Below are 19,633 nucleotides of genomic sequence, written 5' to 3'. Positions count from 1 at the left end.
GTGTGTGTGTGTGTGTATATATATATATATATATATATATATATATATATATATATATATATATATATATATATATATATATATATATATAATTATACATATGTCATCCTTCATTGCCTAATGAAATCTTGCTATGTCATATGATCATATACACCTTGTATGACAATTTTTGCTTTCAATTCCCTTTTGAACGAAATACATTGAAAACATTCTACTTTCCACTTCAAAATTTTTATCAAACTTCATCAAGGCATTCTCTCTCTTCTCACTGCTTCACTCAAATTTGCTCCTGTTTCTCACTACTTGGAATGTCTCATTACAATGGCAACATAATGCTCTTTTCATTACATTCCTCACTCATGTATTTTTTTTTTTTTTACAAAATTGCACCAACATAATTTCACCCACAATAAAAGTACACAGCAGTTTAATTACATTACAAAACTAATCAACTTAATTTCTTTCAACTGGAAGTTTCATGACCAACTTCATGTGCAATTCAATTTTTGTATGGGGTTCATGGCAATACAGTAATTATTACAATGTCTATCATTACAAAAACCTACTGCAAATATAGTATGAACCAACTATGTCAAGGATTTAGTTATTGGTATCAGTGTAGAATAACTTTCTGTATATATTGGATGTTTCAAATGATATCAATATTTGTCAACTGTTTGTCTGGTAACTCAGGTCTGTTAATAGCCATGTCTTTGCTTCACATTTCTTTGCTTCAGTAAATGACACATATTTCCATAATGACAATATTAAACCATCTTAGTTTATGGGTAACAACAATTAATCCAGGAAAGGTCTTGGTGAATATCTTTGCTAGAGAAAACATATTACCTTATGTCATTACAACAGACAAATATGAGAAATTGGGGACTTTATTAAGGCCTTTTTTTTTCTCCTCTCTCCATGTTCAACCATCTTCTAGGTTTAAGGACAGTTGGGGAAGGGGTGGGGGGAGAGAGAGAGAGAGAGAGAGAGAGAGAGAGAGAGAGAGAGAGAGAGAGAGAGAGAGAGAGAGAGAGAGAGAGAGAGAGAGAGAGAGAGAGAGAGAGAGAGAGAGAGACTGTTACTTTCGACTGATAATGTTTTTATAACACCATATCTAATCTGTTCCTTTCTACTTTATAGTGAAAATTAAATGACATCTTTTATTAAACTATAACCAATCTGCTCCTCTTTCCTTCATAATAAACAGATTTTAGTCTCAATCAATTCATAAAAATAGTGTCAATTGCTCCAGTTCTAAGAGTAATCTATTTAAATCTAACATTTGTTCCAAGAAACTCCACTGTGATAACATCCATGTCAAATACTCACAACATCCATTCCTACACCTCATCCTTGCACCTCAATTTCTCACTTCACAATTCATCCTCCAAGGTTATGTTCTTAATTAATTATGTAAACCAACACTCATGCATTTCAAATGAAATTCTTTTTCAGGTTATGTTATGAGGTTTTCTTAATTATTTATGTAAAACCAACCCTCAAGCATTTCATGGTGAAATCCTTTATCAGGTCAAGTTACATTCTCCACTGCACCACAGCTCCCTCACTAGACAAGACAGTCTTCCATACACACTTTAATTACATGTAATATCCACTCCACTTACACAAGCACCTCTCATTTCTATCATAGGAATCATAGACCTCTGACTTTAATTTCAATGACATGTTTCACCGTCACATCTTAATTGTTTTGAATTATCCTTTATATTTTCAAAGCTTTGTCATGCCTCTCATCATATACATTAATGATCATTTTCCCCTCTTCTCCTTCAGTGTGGAGTTCATTTGTCTCCATCAAAGCTTTCACACCTACTAAAGATGGTCAATATATTTCAGTTCATTTTTACTTGTTTCATGTATAAACCATATATTCAATCTTACCAAATGCTGCGTCTTGGACTCAGTAATGAATTAGTAACGTGTTATATGAAAGGCAAAAATAATGACTTAATTACTTTATTTTCTCAAATGCCATTGCCTTACATTTACCCACATCAACTTCAGGTTTTCTCCACTCACAAGGACAGAATCTGATTATTATTTCCAAGGGAGAATACTGTATTTTAAGTTATATGTATATATATATATATATATATATATATATATATATATATATATATATATATATATATATATATATATATATATATATATATATATATATAAGCTTTTTGTCGTAACACACCCACCCTGGGCTTAAGGTTCTTTGTGTCCATCAACAGTGTCCTTATGTAAGTATGAATAATGAAATTACTTCAAATAGGCACAATTTAAAATTGTGATGGCATGCCCGTCCCCTTCCATTAAACACTACAAATTTTGTACAAATTGTACAAATTTTCATCCAAATGTTCTACTTTTTTCTTCTCCCCAATTGTGGTAAGAGGATGCTATCTGTACAACAGTTTGGGCAATCTGAACCAGAGCTGTAGCTATATGCCTAAAGACTGGGGCAATTAATATCTCAAGTCTAGAGCCTTGTGTCTCCTGGAAGAGGCTACATAGCTATGTGCTCCAGTCTTTGGTGAAAAATTTTATTCACTATTCAGTGTTCATTAATCTGCAAATGTTTGTTGATAAAAGGACAATAGATTACCCATCTGCCAGGAACAAAAATGTTGCCTAAAGTCAGCAGAACAATGGAGGAGGAGCTGCCCTGAGAATCACAAAAACTATTTGCCGCTTCCTCTCTCCTTGCCACCCACCACCTCTTCCTTCTCACTTCCTGGTTAATCCCACACCACCTACCATCTCAGCAAAGAAGGCAAAGAAGATACTTGGCCAATCAAGAGAAGAACGAGTATGAAGCAAGGAATTTCCAAGGTGAAATCAAAAGCATTTTATATCAACTCATAACTGGCTGTCTTCAGCCTCTCTTTGCCACAAACTTGCCTCTTGTTATTTTCATGCTAACTGCATGCTTCCCATTCCTCCCCATGGCCACACAGCAGGAGACTTTTTACTTTCTCTCAACCCTATTCTGTCTACCTCTCTAATGCAAGAGTTAACCGGTATTCTCAATCTTTCATCTCTTTTTCTCATAAGCTCTGGAACTCCCTGCCTACTTCTGTATTTCCCATTCCTACAACTTGTCCTAGGCTAGAGCCCCCTCTTACAAAGAAAATAAATAAATCACTAGGTGGCACCTTGTGACACCCCTAACTGTGAATGGGCAATATTGTGTTGATGCTTGAGATGCAGCTTCCTGCCAAGGTAATCACAGAAGGGGATCAGAGGCTTAAATAGACTTAAAAATGTATTTCTAACAATGTATCATAGTTTATAAATTTTTTTATTATAATTTGGTAAACCTCATTTCCTTCTATTCCTAATAAAGAGAGTACACAAAAGTAGGTTCTCCTGATTTTTTTACTGAGTGACTATTGTATATGTCATTTTTGGATGAAATAACAATGTGTACTCATTAAGTTTTCCCAGAGAAATTTGCATTACTCCAAATGACTCTCAGACACCTCACCTCCATTGCATTCAATCTCCTCTTCTCTCCTATTTCTACTCACATCTTCCATGTCTAAACCCCACATGAAAGCATTTGGTACCACATCTTATACAACCTGCTTTTTCATTAATTCCATGTTATCTACATCTAAAACATTTTCCATTCCATGTGATCTACATATAAATAACGTTATTTTCTTCTACAATTTCCTTCATTTCTTTTAAATCTAATTTTTTCATTCAGTTCAAGTACTGTTATTTTCTTCTACAAATTCCTTCACTTCTTTTAAATAAAAATTTTCATTCAGTTAATTATTTTACTCTTTCCCTTATTTAATCTAAGTTCCCTTTCAGACATCCTTTCAAATTTCTCTACCAACAATTCAGTACCACCTGCAAATAGTACCCAACTCTTTCATTCTTTACCACAGGCATTGCCCTCATTCAAACTTATAACAAAAATTTCTTGCATTTCAACTACTTCAAAACTGTATCCATGTGAACGAAACAACCATGGAAACATCACACATCCTTCTCACAATCCTAATGAAACAGAAAACAAATTACTCATGGTGTTTTGCACAACACAAGGCTTTTGGGGAGAACTCACTCCCAATTACTTAGGCTGCCTAGCTAATATCCAGGCTTGCTCTATATATCATTCACAACATGGGAAATTTTATCTAATGTATGAATTAATCAACTGTAGTCTGAATATTCCAAAATATCAATTAATCTAAGCTGGGTAATAATTATACCTTTGTGAAAGATTTCTATCCACACCTTATCTCCCCTACTCCTGCTAAGCACACACTTAACCACAGTCTTCTTATGAGTTGCCTAAATCTTCCATCATCTGGTCCCCATCCTTAATCAACAAAGAGATGCAACAGAAAGGAGTAGTCAATTCAGCATACTTCACCCATAATCAAACTACGTTGCCAAATGCCCCTATCCCCCAGTAGGGACAGTTATCACATGGCCCAACTCAAATTCAGTCAGCATTCTGGACATACCCAAGACAGAAACTTACCTTCTACCCTTTCCCACCTCTCAAGTCTTTATTTCCCATTAGACACAAATATTTTCCTTGCCCCACTGAAAGCAACTGCACTTCCACAGTAGTCATTATTATGTATTATCCCTTTGATAAGTGACTCGAGTTACCCATCTGTTACAATAAATAAACTGATTACTCCACTCCCAGATATCACCAACAAACTACCATCATATTCGTGTACCCCTGAAGTAGGTATACTAATGTAATATTTATTATTTTTTGCAAAACTCATTAAAAATTACAATATTAACTTGTATTAGTTATGTACACACCTATCTTAACTCATGTTTAGTACAAAGACCTTGAGCCATCCTTCTAAAAGCCATACATATGTAGATTTTTCAGCTACTAATCTACTTTCTTCCCAATAAATTGTTCATCATAACTAATAGTTTTTAGTATAACTACACCCACACACAACCTTCTACTCACCCATTCATTCCTATTGATCATCCTCACATAAGAGAGAGAGAGAGAGAGAGAGAGAGAGAGAGAGAGAGAGAGAGAGAGAGAGAGAGAGAGAGAGAGAGAGAGAGAGAGAGAGAGAGAGAGAGAGAGAGAGAGAGAGAGAGAGAGAGAGAGAGCAACTAAGATCTTGACATATAACTTTTGCACCATATCACATTAATTTCTAATACTATATAACCTTTATGCAGTGGTACAAAACTATCATCCTTCATTTATTTTGTATTTCTGTGTTTTATTGCACAATCACACTAAAATTCTCTGGTAATTCCAACTGCACTTACAGTCTTACATATTTTTAGTCTTGCCATTGCTCTCTCTCTACCTCCTGTATATCAATATATCTGCACACACATTACATCACTGGCATTTTTTTTTTTTTTCAGTAAATTTCCACAGTAACTTTTCCCACACTCTTTTCACTTCCACATAACTAATTGCAGGAACTCAACCATCTCTCTCTCTCTCTCTCTCTCTCTCTCTCTCTCTCTCTCTCTCTCTCTCTCTCTCTCTCTCTCTCTCTCTCTCTCTCTCTCTCTCTCTCTCTCTCTCTCTCTCTCTCTCTCTCTCTCTCTCTCTCTCTCTCTCTCTCTCTCTCTCTCTCTCTCTCTCTCTCTCTCTCTCTCTCTCTCTCTCTCTCTCTCTCTCTCTCTCTCTCTCTCTCTCTCTCTCTCTCTCTCTCTCTCTCTCTCTCTCTCTCTCTCTCTCTCTCTCTCTCTCTCTCTCTCTCTCTCTCTCTCTCTCTCTCTCTCTCTCTCTCTCTCTCTCTCTCTCTCTCTCTCTCTCTCTCTCTCTCTCTCTCTCTCTCTCTCTCTCTCTCTCTCTCTCTCTCTCTCTCTCTCTCTCTCTCTCTCTCTCTCTCTCTCTCTCTCTCTCTCTCTCTCTCTCTCTCTCTCTCTCTCTCTCTCTCTCTCTCTCTCTCTCTCTCTCTCTCTCTCTCTCTCTCTCTCTCTCTCTCTCTCTCTCTCTCTCTCTCTCTCTCTCTCTCTCTCTCTCTCTCTCTCTCTCTCTCTCTCTCTCTCTCTCTCTCTCTCTCTCTCTCTCTCTCTCTCTCTCTCTCTCTCTCTCTCTCTCTCTCTCTCTCTCTCTCTCTCTCTCTCTCTCTCTCTCTCTCTCTCTCTCTCTCTCTCTCTCTCTCTCTCTCTCTCTCTCTCTCTCTTATATACAGTGGAACCTCAGTTAACAAACACCTCCCTTTTCAAACAAGTTGGTCTTTGAAAAAAATTTTGAAGTCACTATTGCTTTGATTGGGGTACCATAATTTGGTTCTAGAACAAAGCTACAGTAAAATCCCTCTTATCCGGCATCAACGGGACCGCCGACATGCCGGATACTTGAATATTGCTGGATACTTGAATAGAAGTGAAATTATGTCCACAATCACCACCCTATACTCACGCATCTTACCATAACAAAGATCAGCTGATCTGATCAGCTGCTTAAGTGTAAGCACAACATGCTTCCTCTTTTCTACAACTTTAGGCAAGATGAAGGCGTCAGGCGATAAACAGTGCACACGCGGGACTGAGTCACTGAGTAAACACAGTGCAGTGGGCCGCGGGTGGCGCGAAGCAGTGCGCTCTGGTGGCAAGGGGACAAAGTATGCCTCGCGTGGGAATTTTAATCGATTTTATGAGTACACACTGATTTTTTATTGATTTTAAGGCTCGGGGAAAAATGTGCCGGATACTTGAAGCTGCCGGATACTCGAATGCTGGATGAGAGGGATTTTACTGTACTTGATTTCAAATATTAAAAGACAAAGCAGAAGCTGCCTTTTATAGTTTCAGTAAATATTCATAGTTTCTATAAATATTTACTTTGTTTTTATATATTTGGAGGAGAGACAGAGTGTAAGACAGTAATTCAATCTTTGAAATAAGGTAAATGTGATCCCATTGAAAAGCCTCCATGTAAACAGTTTTCAGTGCTCAGGAGTAATTCCGAGCCACATGTGGCTCTCTCAATGACCCCCAACGCCATCACTACTGCACAACTACATTTTTCCATTAGCTTCCTCCAGCAGCAAAATGTCTAAGTGTTATGATCGCCTTCAATTTGGCAGTAAGTGCGTTGCTCCTTTCTGTGTCCCTCTGTAAGGCTTCACTCACTAGATCTGTGACAAAGACAATATCTGCTTGGTCTAAACAGTATCTTCTGATGAGTTCTGTGTCACTAAGTTCACTCAATACATCCTTTCTAAATAAGTAATTTGAGAGCTGAAGATGTTGTGAAGCAGCCATCTTGGCTGTGGGAGCATCTGTCATAAGCCACTAAGACAGGGTAGACTGGTGTCTGGGAATGGATTAATCTATTTTACATTGATTCCTATTAGGGAATAGTTTGTTTTTAAACATTTCAGATTTCAAACAGCATTCAGGAACAAATTAAGTTCGAAAACTGGGGTTCCACTGTATGTATGTATGTGTATATATATGTATGTATGTATGTATGTGTATATATATGTATGTATGTATGTGTGTGTGTGTGTGTGTGTGTGTGTGTGTGTGTGTATATATATATATATATATATATATATATATATATATATGTATGTATGTATGTATGTATGTATGTATGTATGTATGTATATATATATATATATATATATATATATATATATATATATATATATATATATATATATATATATATAAAACACCTTTGTATATTATAATACACTACTGACCTTCCCATTAACATAACTCATGTTATACTTAGCTGAAATAATAGTGATTCACCCCTTCAAAACGTATTTTATTACCGAATCATTCAATATATCCTTTGTTAATTTCTCATCCAGCGATGTATTATCTAACTCTTCTGCTCACCTCCTTCACCCCTCATCCACATACACCTGTGGAACAACTTATACTGAAATAATGTTAGTCAAAAACAAGCCTGCTGTTCTACCAGGTTCTCACCACACTTTCACAATACACTTGCTGCCTCATAATTACCAACCTTTCTATTCCCATCCCAAACTTATACTTACATCATTACAGAGATTACTTCCCTCCCTTCCTTATTTCCTGCGTTCTCAAGTGCACACACAAATGCATGCACATTTCACAATATTTACCTTCCCAAAAGAACACAAAATCCTAGACCATTTTCACCTACCTTTTATTCCTTTCAACACCAGTTTTTATACATTCTTTTGCTATCTTAATTCACATTTTCCAAGAAAAGAAAGAATGGGAGAAGGCAGGAGAGAGGAAAGAAAAAAGAAGAATGTAAGGGCAAGATTAAGCATAGACTCTTCTGACATGTCCATCATCCAGTGGAATTGTTAAGGACATTAAATACAATCAAACGGATAAGTGAAAACCTTAAATGATTATTATATCACCACTGCTCAAGGATAGGGTAAAGGAATAGATGTGAAACAGATGTTTGTAGAGGCCAAGCATCTGAACAAGCAAGAAGGGAATGTTTGGATAGGAACAGGTGGAGGCTCTTCTGCCATGGCCACCCTTTTGGGGATGCTCCTGAAAGGAGCAAGGTACTTAAGAAATATAAAAATAAAAGGATAGGATAAATACAATTTCTTTCAGCTGCATCTCTGCTATAAAAACCAGACTCACAAAGACAAAGCAGAAAGGCAATGAAGATGAATGCTATATGCAGGATGGGGAGGAATGTGCTTGAGTGATACACCACACTTAGACCCACTGGAAATATATACATTCTATTCTCGAGAGAGAGAGAGAGAGAGAGAGAGAGAGAGAGAGAGAGAGAGAGAGAGAGAGAGAGAGAGAGAGAGAGAGAGAGAGAGAGAGAGAGAGAGAGAGAGAGAGAGAGAGAGAGAGAGAGAGAGAGAGAGAGACATACCTTTCTTGGGGGTTTTTCTTGCTGTTGCTGGATTCCCCAGTTGGCCTGTAACATCTTGTAATCGCTTCTCAAGTTCCTGCTTCTTTTCAGCCATAGATTCTTCCTTAGTTTTCGATAGGACAGCCTTCTTCTCTGGTCGAGCTGTGAAAGAGTAAGTTCCAACAGCTGTAAACTTCTAACAGAAATCAAAAGAATATGCACAGTAATATTCAGGTTCAAGTATCTATATTCAGGTTAACTGAATATCAGTCACACTTACTGATAACCTTTTTCGGCTTTTTCCTGAGACAGGAGGCAACGTATGCTTCCAATTCTCTTAGTGTTGAAGGCTTTAAGGTTTCAAAGTCTATTTCTATTTCATCAGGATTTGAATCCCTTAGTGATGGTTCTCTTGTTTGGATGATATGCACCACTCTTCCCAGCTTGTCACCTGTTGGAGAAGAAAATGTCACAGATAAAAGATCTAAAATGCAGGGAAAGAAAAGGAAAAAAAGAAAGAAAGAAAGAATGAAAAAGAAAATGAGATAACTCCAACATGCCTCTACTAAAAAATATAACAACCTTTACTATCAAGTTCTATAATGCATTATTATATTACTTTGAGACAATTTGGCCATGTTTCCATGTATGGCAGTACTGAATAAAGTTTTAACAAAAAATAATCCAAGGAAGGCATTCCTCTACATGCTTTAGTTTTCAGAGCAATCTCTTGTGTGATACCATATATGTGTGGTTTTCAGAGCAATCTCATGTAATACTGTGTGTGTGTGTGTGTGTGTGTGTGTGTGTGTGTGTGTGTGTGTGTGTGTGTGTGTGTGTGTGTGTGTGTGTGTGTGTGTGTAATGAATTACTTACCAGGGAGTTTATTTATATCTAAACTGAGTTGCCTCTTCTCATCATATGACATGGGCTTGGCATTATCCTCATCCTCTGAGTCAAACACCATGCCCAGAGAACCACCAGCTGCCTTCTTCTTTGATTTACTTGTATTTGACCTCTGTCTCTTTTGTTTGTTGTTACTAGTTTTGTTTTTCTTAGGTTTAGCAGGAACTGGGCCAGGTGCTGGTACACTTGATGGAGCTACAGAACCTGCGACAACAGCTGCCGCTGGCGTGTTCTGATTAACTAAGGGCGCCGCAGACATGGGCATATTTGGGAGGTCAGATAACATTTTTTCTCTATCTTTATTTTTCTTCTTTGTTTTCTTTTTCTTATCTTTACCTCTTCTTAAAGATTCTTCAACTAATAACTGGAATAGAAGATAAGTATACTTAGATGACAAGAAGCAAAGGGAGAGATTAGGTGTAAAATACTGACAACATACCTGTTCAAAGAAACTAGTATATTAAGTGAACAAGTTTAAGATAGGAAAGACTTAAAATATAAGTGCAAATAATAAATTAAGAGCTGAAGATTTCAAGACTAGAAAATTGAAAAAAACGACTACAGAATTCCTCTATAATAAGCAGAAATTAGGAAGAAATATTGCTTAATGATTAAAACTTAAATCCTAAATCAAGTAACCACCTAAAATGAATTCAAACAATACTGGCTATACTTTGAAACTACAAATGCAGAAAACCACAATAAAGATTTTCCCTCATACCTATAATGAAATCTAATTAAAAGACTTTGGTACAACAGTCTATATTACTGATTAGCAAGAATCTTAAAACAACTTTCATACTTACAAACCACATATTTATCACTAGTGACTGAGGTGTTCCATATATCAGGGTTATACTCCTTGCAATGTAGATTAGCTGAGACAAAATATACACACACACACACACACACACACACACACACACACACACACACACACACACACACACACATTCAAGCTCAAAATCTATATCTCCAAGTATTTCCCTATACCTAAGCCAGTTAAAATTTTATTTATAAGTTAGTTATAAGTTTATAAGTTAGTCACCTTCATTTGTTCTTGGACCTGTTTTAGCTGCTCTTGAAGCTGAACAAGCTTTCTTTCTCTCTCATCTTCTGAGTCATCTGTTTCACTTTCACTTTCACTATCTGATTCCTCAGAGTCTGTGGCAGGGTGAATTTCAAATGGCTCATCTTCTGGCACTTTGGCATATCTGCATAAAAAGAAAAAAATCCTCAAAATACTTCCTTACATGCACAATTACAGCAATCAGAAACTTATATCTACCTCAAACAAACCAATGACGCAATAATGCACATTAATGAATTGATAGGAGATACACATACATGTTAAAAAGAATTTCTGCCAAAATCAAAAGGAAGCCACATCACAATCTTTCAGAACAAGACTTTGTAGCAGTTCCAAAGCAGCATCATATTGCAATTTTCTTACTTATTGCATACATAGCCACCAAACTGGATAAAGACCAACAAGACCCATCAGTTATAGAAGCAGCACAGATCCCTCAATACAAGTGATAGAGAAACTACAGACAACAAGAAAGTACTGAAATTTTTTCTACTGATGCTAAAGTAAACCAGCAATTAACAATATAAGGCAAATGAAGTTACATATGTTATGTTATTTGCAGCAAGAGAGATAACCAAACTCACTAGCCTATGCTCATACAACAATGAGCATTAAATACTCTTTTATCTTTACTAACTAAAGCCCCTATAATTCCAGCATGACACCACAATAAAGTAGGATGGTGCTATCAAGAAGACTGGCTATGATTTTTTTCCCAAGAAACCAAAAAGAATAAGTCCTTAAATTATCTGAAGTTAATCTATGAAGATATTGGGGTTTTTGGCTTAGGATCAATGGTGTGTAAAACAGAAGGCAGATAAAAGTTTGAAGATAATTCAACTTTTTATCTCATAACTGCCCACCTGAGCAGCAGTGACATTTGTTACAACCATTTATTAAACTATATTTTTTTCACAGCTGAATATTTTTTTTTAAGTTTATGCTAGATTTCAGTAATAGTCATTAACTATATTATTTATATTATGTTATTCATTTAATTCCCCTTATAGTCAGCTGTTATTTTTAATGACTCACTTTCAAATCTACAAAGACACTAAGTAAAAATTACAGTTAACCTTACCTCATTTCAAAAACATCTTGAAGTTTTCTTGCCATTGCAACAACATCGTGGTCTGGAGGGTTGTATTTGTAACAGTTGGTGAATATGGTTCTAACATCATTTGCAAATTCTGCACCATTCTTGTACTCTCTATTGTCCATTTTTGTCTGAAAAGTATATAAATTAACATGCTTATGTATGTATGATTAAGTAAATCTACGTAGTGTGCATGTATGGGAGGGATATGGTTTGTCTTAGTTATTTCTCATTCATAAGGATATCGGCCTATTATGCAGATTATCTACATATCAAACTGAAATTCCTTGAAAATGAGGCAATCTAGACATGGTGTGTGTGTGTGTGTGTGTGTTCACCAGCACTTGCTTAAATTTTATCCTCAAGGTGTCTACAGGAAAGGGATTGGCTCTCAACACAAAGCATAACATGAAGATCAGTCGAGTAGCTTATCTGGTAGTACCGATAATCTGACCCCAGACCTAAGCTGATTTACCCTTGCAGCACTATGACTTTTTCCCCCCATTGGTTTTGTGTATGAATGAATGCACAAAGTACCACTGTAAAAGTCTGGGAACAGATAAATCCATTTTGCATTGATTCATATGGAGAAAGTAGTTTTGGTTAAAAAACATTTCAGGTCATGAACAGCTTTCAGGAACTAACTAAATTTATTAACTGTGGTTCCACTGTATTCTAAACTTCACCTTCTACTCCTTTATTTACAGTGACAAACAACCCTAAAAACTAATAGTAATGCACCTCCTCAAGCACTTTAACTTTCAAAACTAATTTCAAATTAATCTTCCCAATGTCTATCTTCAAAATACATCACTACTAACTTCAAAACTAAATTGATCATCCCAACACTTTCATGTCATTACTAACTCCTGTCAATTAATTAGGTCAGATGCAGAATAAGGATGGGTCTATTAAGGGGTCAACAGGTATTACTGGATATGTAACACAACTTATCATTACAAAATGTGTGTTGTAATGATTGGTACTTCCTCTTCAAGATCACTACACAATGACACACATCTTTTGTTAGGTGGATAATATAAAAGAACCTCCAAAGTCCATTTACCTGAAGGCCTGAATCCTATACCTCAAGGTCACCCAATGTCTGCATCAAACAGGAAATTTATGACTGATAAAATACCTCAAATACAGATTACAACCACAACCAAGACATTGGTAAAACCTACCTTAACTGTACCTAAATCCATTGGATGTTTGATTATCTCATGATAATCTGACAACCCGAGGAGATCTGCATCAACTGGTTTGTAAAAGGGCCATGCATATCCCTGCAAAAATTAAAGGGTACTAAATTATTATTCTACTCATGTATTTAATGAACATTTATGTTAAAGCTGGTGACTGGAGGAAAAGACTGAACTTAATGCTGAGGCAAAATGATAAATCACTCACATGAAAGGAGAAATGGCAAATTCAGTTATAAAGTGCAATAACCAATAAAAACAATGAAACAAGCAAATATGTTGGAAAACTGAAAGTAACTACAATATCAAGAAAAACCAGAGTAGATATGTAGCACCTCTTTGTTGACACAAAGGAAGAAAAAGATTTACAAAATTTTGATCAACAACAGATAAATGTGTATCAATAAAATGTAATCAAATACAATAGAAAAAAACAAGTAAAGCAATGAAGCAAAGCATTTCCTAAAAACTAATATGGAAGTAAAGTACTCTCAAGTTATGACAACAATTTTGATAATCATCTGAATTATATTTCTATAGAAATTTAAATAACTACCATCAAGCTACGTAAAAACATAACATTCACTTACCGAATGTTTTTTAGAAAAAGTTCTTTGAGAATTTCGTTGCAGTTTTTAAAGGATTCTGAAACCTTTCCTTTAGGTTTCGTGCTGTGCTGTGGCTGGAAAACAAATTTATCATTAATATTTCCTCTTCCAGTAAACACATACATTAAGTGTGTGTGTGTGTGTGTGTGTGTGTGTGTGTGTGTGTGTGTGTGTGTGTGTGTGTGTGTGTGTGTGTGTGTGTGTGTGTGTGTGTGTGTGTGTGTGTGTGTACATGCAATTGTGTAAACAAATACACATGTACATACCCATTATACTTGTGTGCATCCATGCTGCTCCTTCACTCTCTCTTACACACACACAAATATCAGCACTTTCAGAACAGAGTAAAAGGTAATGTTTAAAGAAAGAAATGTGAATTCTCGAAGTATCTGCACCAAATATGATATACTCTAATAACCAAGCCTTACATGTCAAATATCATCAGAACATTTTTCAATTCCACACAGAACTGTGCAGAGGATATGCATGTTATATTACACATCTCTGTGCCAAAAACAGGTGTTTTAGCACTTGTATCTCAAGAACAAACCATTGCCATACTCTGAGTAACCTTCCTTGCTAGAATTACTTTTATTAGAGTAATGTATGTCATAAGACTTGTAAGGCTTTCCTCTGCAAGATGGGGATAGAAATTACAAGACTGTTGATATGAAAATGACGAGAGAGAGAGAGAGAGAGAGAGAGAGAGAGAGAGAGAGAGAGAGAGAGAGAGAGAGAGAGAGAGAGAGAGAGAGAGAGAGAGAGAGAGAGAGAGAGAGAGAGAGAGAGAGAGAGAAATATATTATGTGGCAGTTGACTTGTCTTCAAGTATTATATATAAATACAAATAAAAATTTATGCTACCATTACCTTTAGTATTGACTATGTACAATAATTTTGGTTGAAATTCCATAATTTTGTGGTCACTCTTATGAAGGGGGAAATCTGAACATGTGAACTAGTTGAAGGGAGAAAAGACAGAAGTAGTTTGGGAACCACTGATGTAGAGACATCTGGACAGCATCATTAGAAAGAGGAAGACTTGACAATGAGTACAAAGTCATTTGCTCTTTTGTTAGAGGTCAAGTTTAAGGTATGTGTGAATACCAGCTACTTTTGATAATTAGCGCTGGAGGGCTGGTCTTAGCAGACAAAAATCACCACCACTGCTGGTCCTTTAGGGGTTAAAGGAGGTTGGGCCATAAAAAAAACATTTCATTGGGTTGAATGTCTCAACATTGTTACAGGATCATATCCCACTGACTCTCATTGCTATTCCCAGAGAGAGAGAGAGAGAGAGAGAGAGAGAGAGAGAGAGAGAGAGAGAGAGAGAGAGAGAGAGAGAGAGAGAGAGAGAGAGAGAGAGAGAGAGAGAGAGAGAGAGAGAGAGAGAGAGAGAGAGATGAATACAACTTGTCTCCATCCACTTGGGAATTCAAGATACAGTGCCTTTGTTACTGGCTGCTCACACTAACCTACATACTCCCAAGCCACTAAGTGAAATATTTCAGAAAAAAATAAAAATAAATAAATAAATAAAAATAAATAAATAAATAAATAAATAATAAATAACTAAACTAAACTAAAATAAAATAAAAATAAATAAATAAATAAAATGGTAATATTAATTTTTTTATATGAGAGAGAGAGAGAGAGAGAGAGAGAGAGAGAGAGAGAGAGAGAGAGAGAGAGAGAGAGAGAGAGAGAGAGAGAGAGAGAGAGAGAGAGAGAGAGAATGTAATAATCTCATATGTCAAAAAGATAAAATACTATTTGTTGATATTTTTTTCCTATGAAAATGCAAAGAAATATGGAAGCATTAGTTGGAAGCTGAGAAATGTCACACCAAAGCAACTATCAAATTCAGATGACTACCCAATTCTGGTACTTAATAAATTCATATTTCTATTTCATAAATAGGAAATTATACCTTTAAAATTATTGTATGCTGTAAATGCATCCTTTTAAAATTTTTCAAAAGGCAATGCAATTATACTAGCCTTTTCAGTGTTTGCATGGGTCAAGCAGACATGAATTTTGGTTACAGGCTGGCATGGAAGAAAACTTATTTCTAGTTACAGTTCATATTTTAAATATGTGTGAATTAAGTATTCTATTTGTTGGTATAGTTTGTCTAAAATTAAGTACCCTAAGTAGTAGAATATTCTCATGCATTATAACATACCACATATGTTGGGTAACAAGACTACTGGTTATACAAGACTACCCAAAAATTTCAAGGAAAATATTTACTTTAAAGCTGTGGTATGTTGGGTAACAAGACTACTGGTTATACAAGACTACCCAAAAATTTCAAGGAAAATATTTACTTTAAAGCTAACTCCCCCAGTGTCCCCCCTTCTCTCTCTCTCTCTCTCTCTCTCTCTCTCTCTCTCTCTCTCTCTCTCTCTCTCTCTCTCTCTCTCTCTCTATCTACACACACATACACACACGATCATACATAGTAAAAAGAACAACAGTTCCATTCCTGCCCATGTCCACCACCTCTCCTGCATCCGAGGTTATTTTCTTTTGAACTGACAGTGATGTCATTCTTTACTGTAAGGTTATACTTAATTATATATAATACAAATAACATATTACTACAAATTTTACTTAGAGCCTCCCTTCAAGTACTGGAGAGAGAGAGAGAGAGAGAGAGAGAGAGAGAGAGAGAGAGAGAGAGAGAGAGAGAGAGAGAGAGAGAGAGAGAGAGAGAGAGAGAGAGAGAGAGAGAGAGAGAGAGAGAGAGAGAGAGAGAGAGAGAGAGAGAATGATTACCAGCAATGCATGCAAATGCTAATCAATATCTGGACATGTGCAGGAGTTTTGGGATATCAAAACAAATAACCAGTAAACACCTTATAAAATGCATCCTTCCACACTAACTGCTACCAATCCTATCAAAACCTAACCAAAAAGCCAACATAACACTATTAAATGACAAATCATAACAGGCAATATGATTAAAAGACAAATCATAACAAGCAAAAATATTCTTGTATCAATTTCCATTACCATACTGACTGACAGGATAAATTAAGAACATTATCTCATGCATAAGCATGTCTTTCTTGAAGTACTTTTAGCAAAATAATATATTCACAGATAAAGTGAAAAACTGAAACAATAATATAGGATCACACACCACAGGGATATCTCTCCATAACATACATGGGCAGTGATATGAAACACTATACATTTGCAACCTTCCAGCACTACATCAGACATTGGTGCAATGGATATCACACATGAAATTCTATGTTGAGCATAGTAAGTGAAATATGGATTACAACAGCAAACTTTAACTGATAACCATAGATAATACTCAACCTTTATACTAGGAGACTTGTATACATTAACTTTTTTCTAGATTCCATATTTATTCAATGCAAGTCAGCTATTCAACTAGGCAAAACTATATTGGTAAAAGACATAATTCATAAATGAAACTGGTGATTAGCAATGATGACTGATAAACAATTTTCTCCCTCTTGAGCAAATCCATGTGCTAGTTTTTCATCCTCTTATTCTTTAGAAGTTGACCAAATTATTCTTCCAACTCATAATTGACATTATCATCTCTCTCTTAAACACCCATAGTAAAATATTCAACATATCCAGTTAATAAAAATAAATAGTTGATTAAAGATATTTTTAAAGTTCTCCTCTATTCAATATAGAACAAAAATTATACCAACAGTGCCAGTTGTTTAACATTTGTTTAATTTTGCACATGCACAAGGGCAAATATCAAGCAGCAACATTTGCTCTCTTTATTTTACAATTCATCCAGACAGTGAGTGAGGTAAAGATACTCAAAATGAAGAAAAAATAAATACTACTAATAATAAAAAAAAAAGGGGGGAGGGGCAAAGGAACCTAACAATGAAAATAGTTGCATCACTTCTGCAAAGAAGCAATGAAAATTTGGATATATAGTGATACAATGAAGAACACTTATTGCTGGGGTGGGTGGATGGTATTACTGTTATCTTTTCACACTGAGATTGCTATCTCCATATATTATCAAAACTTTCTCATTGAAGGATGCCCTCAGTAGACACTTCTAGTCATGCTGGAAGACCAACTGTGCCATTCACGGTTGAAACTGAAGTGTCCACTTCTTTTTTGTATATTATGCCAGTAATACCTCCCCTCTCTTCACAACTAGCACTGAGAGAGAGAGAGAGAGAGAGAGAGAGAGAGAGAGAGAGAGAGAGAGAGAGAGAGAGAGAGAGAGAGAGAGAGAGAGAGAGAGAGAGAGAGAGAGAGAGAGAGAGAGAGAGAGAGAGAGAGAGAGAGAGAGCGCGCACACATTTTTACACAATTTAATCACTAGCAACCAAGAATAATAGTTTTAGTAATGGTTCATAACTAGATAAATGTGATAGAAATAAATTATATATATATATATATATATATATATATATATATATATATATATATATATATATATATATATATATATATATATATATATCTTTCCAATTTGCATATGAGGTGCAGTCAATATAAGATTTCTAATCACTAGTTATAAGCATCAATACATGAAAATGTATTGATGAAATAGGTATTCTACAACTTGGCCAAGAAAGAAAGATGTGACTGATTGCCTTGCCTTGCTGTTGGGGTCTTCATATTATAGTTGTGAGAGAGAGAGAGAGAGAGAGAGAGAGAGAGAGAGAGAGAGAGAGAGAGAGAGAGAGAGAGAGAGAGAGAGAGAGAGAGAGAGAGAGAGAGAGAGAGAGAGAGAGAGAGAGAGAGAGAGAGAGAGAGAGAGAGAGAGAGAGAGAGAGAATGGAGGGGGGATCATGCCTAAAACACATCTATCTCCACTGCATTTTCACATATTGCAAACACAAAAGTTGCTGCACCAGCTATGACCCTACCAAAATCATGCATTTTTTTTATTAAGAATTTAATTTAAAATGTTTAGTGGAGTGTTTAGTGGAGATGAAAGCTAGGACATATCAGTTTATGAAATACAAAGCTAGATGATTCATTTAGATGTCAAGAGTAAAGGCTAAAAGAACTGTCTAGGCTAAGTGATGTCATCAGCAAGTATCCTTGTATACTACCTATTTAATATAATTGTCCAAGTGGACAATTATAAGAATGAATAAAATCACTTCCCCTTGAAACATCTACAACTTTATTTGAATCATAAAATGCAGTGTAAATACTTTGCAATCCTCAACACAATGCCCAGAAGACAACGCATGTATGAGCCTTGATCCTCAATTTAGTGTTAATGTAACTTTTGCTAAATAAGTAATTCATTATATGCATATGCACAGATATCTAAAATGTGGTTTGACTATAGTTTGAACAGATCTAGGAAAGAAAAAGACCAGAAAGAAACAGAACAATTATTTAATAAAGCCATAGCTTCAAGGTTTTATTCTTGAGAGAAAAACAGAAAAGATAACTTGTGTTATCAAAATATGTTACTGAGAGAAATTAGAAGACTTCTTCCATGAATAAAGGAAAGGAAAATCAGAAGGGAATCAGAATGGGAAGACAGATTCATGCATGCATTCATATATTGCAGAGATAAAGCACAATATAAACTGGCAGATGTGATATGGACAAACAAGAATGAGGGAGTGAGAAATGGAATACATAGCACCTCATAACAGCAAAAATTCAACAAGATGCACCATTAATTACAACACCAAAAATGTGCTTAAAGAACAGAAAAATAAACTCTAAAATGTAATTTTTTTTTCAATAAAATTCATGTACATATGAATAAATCAAATTATGTGAAACAAGTTATACTGGCCTTCTATTATTCCAATTATTGGTAAAACAATAAAAGCTTCAATTAGTGGTGCTGTGTTATAATAAAGGGAGTACACATAAAATATATCAAATTAAGTAACTACTTCTAAAACTTTCTGC

General features: G+C 35.5%; 1 protein-coding gene across 1 annotated transcript in view; it reads right to left on the bottom strand.

The window, feature by feature from the left end:
- The window catches only part of LOC135102039 (bromodomain testis-specific protein-like), an 81,467-nt gene that overhangs the window by 24,148 nt on the left and 37,686 nt on the right, over positions 1-19,633 (bottom strand). Inside the window, 8 exon segments of the mRNA XM_064006686.1 lie at positions 8,843-8,983; positions 9,102-9,272; positions 9,698-10,091; positions 10,776-10,941; positions 11,899-12,044; positions 13,101-13,202; positions 13,709-13,728; positions 13,731-13,800. Of these exon segments, the coding sequence (XP_063862756.1) occupies positions 8,843-8,983; positions 9,102-9,272; positions 9,698-10,091; positions 10,776-10,941; positions 11,899-12,044; positions 13,101-13,202; positions 13,709-13,728; positions 13,731-13,800 (1,210 nt within the window).

The sequence above is a fragment of the Scylla paramamosain genome, chromosome 7 (assembly GCF_035594125.1).
Source record: "Scylla paramamosain isolate STU-SP2022 chromosome 7, ASM3559412v1, whole genome shotgun sequence".
Lineage (NCBI taxonomy): Eukaryota > Metazoa > Arthropoda > Malacostraca > Decapoda > Portunidae > Scylla > Scylla paramamosain.
The sequence above is the reverse complement of the archived record's forward strand: the minus strand, read 5'-3'. Positions and strand labels throughout refer to the sequence as shown.